General features: G+C 48.8%; 2 protein-coding genes across 3 annotated transcripts; one reads left to right on the top strand and one right to left on the bottom strand.

Annotated features, from left to right (window-relative positions):
• Positions 1-338: 338 nt before the first annotated feature.
• On the bottom strand, positions 339-6,787 carry TMEM38A (transmembrane protein 38A). 2 transcript variants are annotated; one of them, XM_072919289.1, is made up of 7 exons: positions 6,518-6,656; positions 4,945-5,023; positions 4,403-4,559; positions 3,328-3,512; positions 2,788-2,875; positions 2,565-2,682; positions 339-2,309 (listed from the first exon to the last, which is right to left on the bottom strand). In XM_072919289.1, exons 3-7 carry the CDS (start codon positions 4,546-4,548, stop codon positions 2,094-2,096), a joined length of 753 nt encoding a protein of 250 aa, XP_072775390.1. In that variant the 5' UTR covers positions 4,549-4,559; positions 4,945-5,023; positions 6,518-6,656; the 3' UTR covers positions 339-2,093. The 2 variants fall into 2 exon arrangements, with proteins under 2 accessions (XP_072775390.1, XP_030112483.3); XM_030256623.4 differs by lacking the exon at positions 4,945-5,023 and having other exon boundaries at positions 6,518-6,787.
• On the top strand, positions 6,771-9,532 carry SMIM7 (small integral membrane protein 7). Its single transcript, XM_030256626.4, has 5 exons — positions 6,771-6,860; positions 7,594-7,635; positions 7,720-7,772; positions 8,373-8,463; positions 8,876-9,532. Exons 1-5 carry the CDS (start codon positions 6,835-6,837, stop codon positions 8,889-8,891), a joined length of 228 nt encoding a protein of 75 aa, XP_030112486.1. The 5' UTR covers positions 6,771-6,834; the 3' UTR covers positions 8,892-9,532.
• The last annotated feature ends 1,508 nt before the right edge of the window (positions 9,533-11,040 follow it).

Raw genomic sequence — 11,040 nt, 5'->3', positions numbered from 1 at the left:
AACAAAAGGAAGAATAGAGACAAGTGGTATAAACACCAAAGGAGGCAATTCCTTTTTCAAGGAATAAGGAAATTTCAAGGAAATAACAAAATTTCCAATTTCCTTATTTCCTTCCCTGAAATCTGAGGATGTCTGCTCTGAGAACACACCTCAAACACCTTTTACTTCCATTTGGAACATATTCAGACACAGCTGTAGGACATTAAGTCTGATCTTCTTCTTCAACCAGAATAATTTTAATAATTTTGTCCCCAGGGACTGGTGCCACAGAGCTCCTGCATGGCTGGGAAGGGTAAAACAAACACAGAGATTTCCTTAGGTGCCACTGGACAATCAGAGTCACTTCACAATTTTTATTTGTTGACAGCTTTTATAAAACAAAATTCCCCTTGGATCAGACATCTCATAAAACATTTATTCAGTCTCGTGCATGCTCGTGCCACATCAGGTTCCAGCAGAGCAGCATCTGCAGGACCAGACAGTGGAGCTGAAAGCAGAATTCCTGCTTTCTACTGAAGGGGAGGGAAACTCACAACATTAAGGCACTGTCAAACCCCAAGCCCACACATTTGACCTTTCCTACTGGCTTGCACACAAGGAGGGTTTCTTATCTTTAATTGTCAGTTGCAGTTTTGAACAGGGACACACACACACAAACCCTCACTTCTCTTCAATCCTTTTTCCATTCCCAGCTGCAAAAACAGCAGCAAACCTCACTGCTAGGGATGGAAAATGCCCAGTGCTACATCCCCAGGCTTGCCACTCTCCCTGTGGTGATCCCAGCCCTTGGAAGATGCCATTTATAAGAATAAAATCAGTTATAAGAAGAGCTTTGAGCTACTCTAAAAGCCAGTGTTCACTAAGCAGAACACAAATGAGCTGACAGACCCCTCCTGAGCCATGCAAGGCAGTTCAGATTCTTCACTCCTTGGGCACAAGCTGCATCCACAGCCCAGCAATTTGGCCCGAGGGGACCTACAGAAGCTAATCAGTATTTTCAGCTGATGTGCTTTTATCAGTCCTTTAAAGTAGTGGTTTTTTATCAGCTGGTGTGAAATGCCCTGCTTTAGCCTTTCTATGTGAATTTAAGAATATAGGAAAGGTTTCTTCCTGCACCCAGGGATTGTTCAGGGTGTCCTGGATCACTGCAAGCCCAAACCAGCACGTGGCTGTGGGTTCAGACCACAATTAGAAGTTCCAATTGAAATGTCAAAAAAAAAAAAAAAAAGCCAGATTCAGGTCCATGATTTAGGTGCCCTGGCAATTATAAATAAATAGTAATAAATACTTACACTCACACACACTCTTCTTGTATCCCACAGGATTACAAACCAGAGCCATGCTTCTCCCCTGGTTCAATAGGATGAGGTTTGGGGTGGGACTCGGTTACAACGTGCAGCAATGCCACACACAGCCCAGGATAGTGACAGTGCCAACACATGGCACTGGGAGCACTTCACAGCTTCAGAGCTCTTGCAAACACAAATTACAGTGTCCTGACCATCAGAATCAGAGGGAACTGAAGTGAACAGGGTTTGGCTCGGCCAAAGGCCATGTCCTTATTGCATTTAAAGTATCACAACACTTGGAGATATGGCAGGTGTGGGAGCTGGGAAAAACCAGTGCAGGCTCATACCAGGCCATTTAATTTCCTCGAGTATGAAACCTGATTTCCACATTTTGTCTTAACAGTTTGCTGTTATGGCAGACACTGAAAAGGTCAGTGAAAATTCAAAGTCGCAGGAGCACAAACCATTCCCCCATTCATAAATAAACACAGTGAAAGATTTTACATCAATTGAAAATGCTGCATCAGATTTGCTGACAGTTTGGGAAGTGGCACCCACTTACCACCCTGGCACAAACCTACAAATCCCTGAAAATCTGATCAGAATAGAGAGCCAGAGACCAAGAAGCAAGCAGCAGCACAGAGAGCAAAAATGAAATTCAGGGACCCAGCTGGCAGTGTCCTGGCTTCCACCTCTCCTCTGGAGTCTGAGAGAGAAGGACTGGAGCATAAAGGAGGTCACAGGTGGCTTTGAGACTCAGCTCTGGAAGAATTTTCTTGGCCTATTTTCTGCGCTGTTGTTTTTTTATTCAGCTTTTTTTGCCTTCCGTTTTCTGGTGCCTTCGTTCAGCTCCTCTTTGGACTTGGCAGGAGGAGGAGGAGGAGGAGGGTGGGAAACCTCGTGGTGGTCGTGGTGGTGGCTTGGGTGGCCACTGGAAACAGAGCCAAAGATCACGGGGCAGATGAGGTTTTCCAGCGGAGCGAAAGGTGAGGCGTGGGAGTGAGTGGCCGTCATGAAAACCTGCCAGGCAACACGGAGCACTCAGAGATCGCACAGAGCCAGGAAATACTGACCAGGGAGCATCCCACTGACCCCAGAGAAAGTCCCTGCTGCTGCATGACTCGAGGCACAAGGAGCTGCTTGTGTGATGGAGAATTTAGCATTGAATTTTCTGAACAGATCCCACAGCCAGTGAATCCTGTAGTGGCTCAGGAAGGTGAATATTCCCACTTGAGGTTCTGTAATTTGCTGGCAACAAAGCTGCTGTAAACTTACCTTGCAGACTATCATGAACATGGTGAAAAAGAAGATGAGGTTGGCTTCAGATATGGGGAGCCAGTGGGTCTGCTGCAGAGTGAAGAGGACTGTGCCATACAGACTGGCCTTTGTAGGGCTGGAAGAGAAAGAAACAGGTTTTCTGGAAGGTTTGCACCCAGCCCTGACTGGTTCTTTCATTCCATTCTTCACCTGACTGGGAATTTCCAGGCTGCTGACTTACAAGGACATATGAAGAATTTCGTTTGTCTCAGGCTTCCAGACCCCACGCAGCAGCTGCTCAAAGTTCGACATCAAGGCCACACCAGAACCTGTGAGACAGAGAAACCTATCAAAGAGCTGGAGCTGCCACAGCACAGGGCTCTGGATCCTCAGGGGGACAAAGGGTTCTTGACATTCTCCCCAGATTTAGAAGTTATCCTCAGCCAACAGAGCAGAGCAAATGATTCCCTGACTTTCTACCAAGTGGATCCTAACGCAGGGAAAAGGCATTTGCCTCTTGCAGTTACTGATGCTCAAGTGCTTGCACCAAACACAGCCTTAAAATAAAACTGACTTGCAGAACCCCTGAAAAGACACAGGTGAGGTCAGAGATCACAGGAGAAAGATTAAAGAACTCCCAACTCCAGTTCTTCAACCTCTCTGTGAGGCTGCAAAAACGCCTGAGAAGCTGCACATCCACATCCCCTCCCTGCTGCTCCCCCGAGCTGCCCCCAGCCTGTCCCAGCCCTCCCTGCAGCCTCTGGAGCATCTCAGGTGTCACCTTTGAGCCATCCCGTGGCCATCATCACGAACCACCCGTGGTGGTAGAGGTGGTGGGCGTGGTGCACCCCGGCCGCGATCTTGCGCACCCGGACCACCTCCTTCATGGCCACGAAGATGAGCTTCACGGGCAGGAAGCTGACACACTTGTAGAAGAGGTTCATGGGACAGAAGAATATCAGGTACCTGCAAAAAGATCACAGATTTGTTCTGATCTGGGATGTGCAAAGAGGGGTAGTGTGGCAGGCTGAGTTAGGGCAGGTGAAGGGGGTGAAGGAGAAGAAAAATCTAAAAATAAAATATTCCTAATTTTATAGCTAATCCTAAAAGGAAACCAGCATGCAACGAAGCCTCTCTATAGTAAGAACTGAGTGAGCCCTCAGTAACTCAGAGAACCCTCACTACTAATACTCCATCTTGACTAAAACCCAATAGCTCTAATTCAGAATTTTTTAGAAGTTTGTGTCTTGTACGGTCCAGAAGCATCAGCTCATACAGAACAAGAAGCTACAAATACTGAAATGCTATTACAGACAGAGGACAGATTTCAAACACTTTTTTCCAGAAGACTGCCATATTTTTCAGCTCTGAAAGATCTTTCTCTTTATTTTCTCAAGTATAGAAGACTAGATGGCTGAGGAATTTACTCTGAGACTTCTGTTCATGAAAATCTCAGTCACAATGTTTCCCAACAATGCTCACTCTGAACACCTACAACCCACACACACTGGGGAAGTTAAAGGTTCATTTGTGCACATGTCACCAACACAATGAATAAAATGCCCTCAAACCTTCAGGATGTGCCACCCTTTGCTCTGTGGGATCCGTGGGTGCTCCTGGCCCAGCAGTGGCTGCTATAAATAGAAGTGCCTCAGCCCAGATAATCACAGCATGAGGCAACTGGGTAGGGAAATTGGAACCAGAGCCAGGAGTGCAAGAGCCTCAAAGACAGCCTCAGCCCACCTCTGCTGTCCCCAGTTAATCCCAGTGAGATCAGAGCTGAGAACATCTCAGAACATCTCCCCCCACACCTCCCTGCAGCTTGTGCCACATCAGGAGGGCTGCAGGGCACTCACCACACTGCTGTGGCCAGGATGACACTGGAGTTGTGGCTGAAGTAGGCAATGGGTGCCTCTCCCAGCAGCAGGTCAGCCAGGATGTAGCTCCCAAAGCAGTGGAGCATAGCACAGAGCCAGGAGGCAAAAGGGCTTTTCCGGGACATCTCCACGGCTCCTGTGAAAAAAATTAGGAATCACGGAGTCACTGTGACTGACAGGGACCCTCAAGGCCATCTCAGTGAGAAAATGGATTTAGCACTTAAGCAGGAACTTCAAGACCCAGGAAGAGAGAGGCTCGAGGTGCATGTTCTCCCACAGAGCAACTCAAAGAAAAGCTTGTCAAACAAAATACAAAAGTGTGAAACCCAAAGAAGTACCAGAGATGGCCAAGAAATGATCATACCCTGCAGACCCTCCCAAAGATCTCGTATGAACAGTCATTAGAAGTTTATGAACTGGCTGAGAGATTCTCTCCTTTATTCTGCTACCAGAAAGAACATTATTTTTCCCCTTGATATCAATGTCTTTTAACAGTCTAAAAATAAAATGCATACTGGTACCATTCTCACCACTGCTTCAACCTAGGTGCCCTCTAGAATTCATGAACAATCTGTTCAGCTTTTTCATTCATAAGATAACCTGCAAAAATAGAACAGGAATTCTTAATCTTTATTTGAGAGAAGAGGATTTGAGGGTTCTTCCCCGCTCCTGTACTAGTCTGGAAATACTTTGTGGGCTCCTCCCACAATCTGCTATGGCCTTTTTTTAAATTCCTGTAGCAATTTTCATCCACCTTTGTACTTTTTCAGGGAAACCTCCCAATAACATCAATTCTGTGAGGTTCTTTCATCACCTTAAAGTGCTTCGTGCAGCACTTCAGATACAAAACTCTGTTCAGTGAGCAGACAAAGAGAGAAAATGCTAAAAATGTTATGCCAACATGATTACCAGGTACACCTTAAACAGCAGTAAGTGGATCAGCATGAGCCAAAGCTGTGAGTGCCCAGGCTCTTCCATCCTCGGGGACATTTGAACCAGCTGAAAACACAGCAGGCAGCGAGACAGCTGCAACAGCCGAGACATGAAACTGGTTCTATAGGAACCTGAGGTTTAGCTTGAGGCTTAAATTTAGTAACACTTGTTTTTCCTTGGCTCCACGAAGCCATGCTGTCTCCAAGGAGGAAACAGGACGGTTCTGTCCTGACACTGATCCTCAGCCCATAACTGTGGGATGGGAGCACTGCAGGAATCTGGGGAAAAGTACACCCCGGCCTTATCCAGTCCCAAGTGGATTCCTGCGCTTGCATATATTTAAAAGCTATTTTTGTGAGGGCTGCCTGTTAATTGTTCAGTTCAGGACTCCATGCTGGAAGGCAGCTGGGAACGATCAGGCCTGGAAAAGCCAGCACTTGTTTACAGGGAGTTTAACGGGAACAGCACATGGATTGTACGGCTCGGAGGTCGCACAACACGAGGTTTGAAAATCATTCCCGAGCCCGGGCTGGGTTTTCCCTTCAGTCACTGTGCAGTTACCGGGAAACTGCTGAAAACAGAGCATGAGGAGTGCACACATTGTCAAAAACAGAGGGAAGGGGGCGTTTGGAAAAGACCGAGGCACAGCCAGGCTGTGACAAAGGCAAAAGGTGAAAGCCAAGGCGCAGATCTATCGATCTGTGCAAGTTAAGCCCAAGAGAAAAAACGAAGCAAGGTCAGTTATGGTTCTTGAGAACAGCTCAGGGCATGGTCCAGAGGATGGGAAAAACCAAGGTTTTACTTCCAGCCTTTTTGTATATAAACAGGAGGAAGGTACTGCCACAAAAATATTCAAGCCAAAGGACCGGCCAGAAGCTCAACTCTCAGTCCCGGGGTGGCAGCCAAGTGACCGAACTCAAATACCTCAACGCTGCCGGAATCCAGCCTTAGACAAAATCCAGGATTATTTCTCAAAATCAGAGTCACGGGCTCGTGGGGGTTTTTCCTGCTTTATATCTAGACGCAGGAGCTGTGACATGGCCTGTGCCAGGCGGCAGAGAGGCACGGGCAGGTGCAGAACCTGTTGGTGCGGGGTCTGTGCCGGTCCGTGAGCGGCACCGGAGCTCCCCCCAGGGCCCCCCGGCCAAGGGCCGCACTCACCGGGCTCGTACTTGAGGTAGAGGACGGAGATGATGAAATAGGCGGTGTCGAACAGCGGGAACACCGGCAGCGCGGCGAAGGCGGCCGCCAGCTCCCCGAGGGGCAGCGCCTCCGCCAGATCCATCGCGGCCCCGGAGCGCGGCTCGGTCCCGGTTCTCGATTCCCTGCCCGGGGGCTGCCCGGGCCGGGCCCCTCGCTCCCCGCGGTGTCCGGGCACGGAGCCGCCGCCGCCGGAGCCGCGGGGAGCGCAGGCGCCGCCGGCCCGGGCAGCGCCCGCCCCTTCCGCTTCCCCCGGGCCCGGAGCCGCCGCCGGAGCCATGATCGGGGACCTGCTGCTCTGCGGGTACCGGGAACCGGCAGCGGCTCGGCCGGGTTAGCCCGGCCCGGCTGTGCCTGATCCTGTTCCCGTCCCTCTTCTCGACCCCTTTCCCCCTTCGCGACCACCTCGATCCTTCCCATCCCCGTTCTCCCTCTCCAACCCGCTTCCCCGGCCTCACTCCCTTTCCCCGTCCTTTTCCCTTCTCCATCCTCCTGTCCCTTTCCCGGTGTCTTTCATCATCCCCGACTCTTTTCCCCTTCTCCATCCCCGTTCCCCCTCCCTACCTGCCTCCCCGGCCTCACTCCCATTTCCCTTCTCCGTCCTCCTGTGACTCTTTCCCCGTCCCCCTTTCCCGACATCTTCTACCAACCCCGATCCTTTTCGCTTTCTCCATCCCCGTTCTCCCTCCCCAACCCGCTTCCCCGGCCTCACTCCCCTTCCCCGTCGTTTTCCCTTCTCCGTCCTCCTGTCCCGTTCCCCATCCCTCTTTCCCGACGTCTTTCACCATCCCCGACTCTTCTCCCCTTCTCCATCCCCGTTCCCCCTCCCTACCTGCTTCCCCGTCCTCACTTCCCTCTCTCTTTTCCTGTGCTTTTTTACTTCTTCCCTTTCCCCTTTCCTCATTCCCCTTCCACCGTCCCCAATCCCCTCTTCTCCGTCCTCATTCCCCTTCCCCGACCCTTTTCCCCCGTCCCTCTATCCCCATCCCCTCTCCTTGCCCCTCTCCATCCCCGACCTCCTTCCCTTTCCTCCGCAGGACGCTGCTGGTGAACGCCGGTGCCGTGCTCAACTTCAGGCTGTGAGTGAACCGGGAGGGCGGGCGGAGGAACGGGGAGGGTTTTTTGGGAGTTCACCTGCCTGACATGACCCCTCTGCCCCACAGGAGGAGGAGGGACACGGAGGGATTCGGAGAGGAGCAGAGGGAACCCACCACCGGTAACGGAGGGGATGCGGGAGCCGGGCACAGCCCTGCCCTGGGCCGCCAGGACACGCACAGAACGAGCTTATCTGGAGGAAATCCTTGGCCAAACTGGAGTTTTCCCATCCGTTTTTGTTGGATGTGAATTGCTGTGGGGCTGGAATAACTGGTTTATTAACTTGTAAACTAAAATGAGAAGAAACACACAGAAAGCACATTTCTTTCAGCATTTTAGACCTGTAGGTGCTGTGCTATAGAGGTGATGCTCTGCTCATTCCCCTATTGCCATTTCCACGTGGATCCACCTGTGTTGGTCCCTTGTAGCTCAGTTTGCTGGTTAAAAATCCCAGAAAGCCTTTTTTTGTCTTCCCTTTTTAGCAGCGTGACCCCTTTTTATAATTTTTTGGTCGTTTTGCCATATATCCTTACAGAGTTGCACTGAACAGAGCATCCATCCTTCACCTACAACCTCAAATTTCAGTCTGAACTTTTTGTTGTGTTTTTTTAATGGTTTTTTTTTTTTCCTCTCAGAGTTGCTTGTGATTTTCAGGCAGCGCTGAAAATGTGACTTGTCAGTTGTGTTTTTCATATCAAAAGCTTATCTTCTTGATTTCTAGGCGACAATATCAGAGAGTTCTTGCTGAGTCTCAGGTATTTTCGAATCTTCATTGCCTTGTGGAATGTCTTCATGATGTTCTGCATGATTGTGTGAGTAACCCTGTGCAGCATTCTTCTCACTTGGTTACAGAAAATCATATATTGGCACTTTTCTTGCACATATATCTCTTTTCACATCTGTCTCTCCCATTTGATTTTTCCATAATTCTTTTTCACTTCACTTCCTTATTTCAGTTTTTCAAATATGGGTTGATCTCACATTTTTTTTCTAATGTGGGCACCTGTAGTGCATGAAAACTGCCTGTGCCAGCACCTGAGTCATTCAGCCTCAGGCAGAATGTTGTTTGTTGGGGGTTGCTCAAATCAAACATCACATAGGTTTAAATTTGGGGATGTTTTTCATTTTGGGGTGGGGTGGAAACCCACCAAGTAAATAAATTAGTGTTGCACAGGTGTGGCTGTTTCTCATCTTTTTTTTTTTTGTTGTTGTTGCATCCCCCAGGTTATTTGGATCTTGAAAGCCACCCATGGACATTGGAAGAGAATTTTGGCCGGGAACAAACTTTTCTAGGAGTAAAATATTCTCCTGCTCTCCAGCTGCAGCCCTGGGCCCGTGGGACACGCTCGTCCCCTCCAGGTTCCTGCTCTGCGGGGCCTTGGAGCCACAACCTTCACACAAATGATCTCAGCTTCACTGAAAGAGAATTTTGAGTTGGTTTCCTAAGCTCAGAGTGAGAGCAGGGGAGAACTGGAGCCAGTTTTAAACCTCTGCTTTGCCAGTCCCAACTGGTTCTGTGCCACCTCGAGTTACCCCTGTCTGTCCAAGTCACACTCCTGAGTTCTCAGTTTTGTGTAAAAGTTGAGCAGAGTGTTCTTGTAACTTCTCACTATTCCATTCATTTCTTTGGAGGCGTAGAAAAGGAATATTCGAGAAAAAAAAAAAAACATTCTCACCTTCTCCCTCTTTCCCTATTTTTCCAGAAAAAAAAAAAAGCTTGGTAAAATAATATTTCAAATGTTTTTTTTTCCTAAGCAATATGTAAGGGATTTTGAATGGGGGAAAATGGCAAAAATAATTCTCTAAGCTAATGTTAAGAGATAATTTGGAATAATCTTGGATTTGGTTGAATAAAGTTGTTCTATTTAAGGGTAAAATATATATTTGATGCCATGTTCATTCTGTTACAGGAGAAATTGATTCTGTATTGGTGTATTTTGGGAAATTGAAGCTATTCCTGTAATTTGCCTGGAGTCTTGTGTTATTTATAAGTTAGCCTCTCTGACCAACAGCTTTTCCCCAGAATCACCAAGATCATTTAAGAGAGTGCAGTGCTGAGTATCTTTTAAATCAAACTGTAAACTGTTAGTGGGGCTTCCACAGCTTCGGTTTCTTTAGCTGTTGAGAAGAAAGAGACCTGATTTAAATGATGCCCTGGCACAGGTTTTAGGGAGTATTTTGAATTTTACTTGGTAGTGAGATGCGAGTGTTGGATACCTACAGCATTTTACTTGAGTCACCCTCTTGGTTGAACTGAAGTTTTCACATTAATAAAATATGACAGGAAGGGTCATTTGACGGCCACTGTAATGAACCCAGAAAAATGTACAGACAGTCTCCTTCAAATGTGGTTTGAGCCATCCAGAAATATGTACAACCTTTGGTTAAATTTAAACATATTAATTGTCTGTAATTTCAGTATATTTTAACCCTTTTCTAACTCTTTAGAATAAGACAAAAATGTGTACTGCCAAATACAATACCATTATTGTATTGTATCAATTATATCGAACCAATATAATTCTTGGAAAACATCTAGTGCTTGATCTTAATTAAACCAAGTGTTAAGGGAAGGGTGGATGTGGCATCACTGTGTGTGTGTGACCTGCTGGACACCCCTGGGCTCAGCTTTGAGCTAGGGAGGTTTTTATTCTTCCTCTGAAAAATGGTGACTTTATGATCACAGAGAGTTCCACTGCTAAAGGAATGCAGTTTTATCACCCTGCACTCACCGTGTGGCTCTAGAGCGTGCTGTCCCCACAAGACTCCAGCTGTGCAAAAGTTGTGATTCAGCCTCGAAGCGCTGCTTTAAAATAACGAAATCAGGAGTCAAATTTCAGCTGCTCTTAAATGCCGTGAGAAGTTTCAAGTGCCACAGTGATGCTTTGCTGAGAGGACCAGAACACCCCTCACACCTTCCTGCTCCGAGTGGTGCCCGCAGGGGGTTTATTCCCGTTATTTATTTCCATTATTTATTTCTCTCCGCAGGGTGCTCGGTTCCTCCGGGGTCGGGCGGGGGTCCCAGAGTGGCCACCCGGCTCCCGCTGCCCCTCTCCGCCGACACTGCCCCACTCTCCCCCTCACGGCTCCCCGCCTCAGCGCCCTCTCCCCCGACTTCTTCCTGCTGTCCCCATGTCCCCCTGAATCGGCGTTGTCCCCTCAGCGGGCCCTGTTTGCTGTCCCCATGCCCACAGCGCCGCCCCTGTCCCCTCAGGGATCCCTGTCCGCTGCCCCCATGGCCCCCCTGTCCCCTCAGGGGTCCCCGTTTGCTGTCCCCATGTCCCCCAGAATCGGCGCTGTCCCCTCAAGGTTCTCTGCTGCCCCCCTGTCCCCTCAGGGGTCCCTGTCCGCTGCCCCCACGTCCCCCCTGGGGTCCCTGTTTGCTGTCC

The sequence above is a fragment of the Taeniopygia guttata genome, chromosome 28, assembly GCF_048771995.1.
Source record: "Taeniopygia guttata chromosome 28, bTaeGut7.mat, whole genome shotgun sequence".
Lineage (NCBI taxonomy): Eukaryota > Metazoa > Chordata > Aves > Passeriformes > Estrildidae > Taeniopygia > Taeniopygia guttata.
The sequence above is the reverse complement of the archived record's forward strand: the minus strand, read 5'-3'. Positions and strand labels throughout refer to the sequence as shown.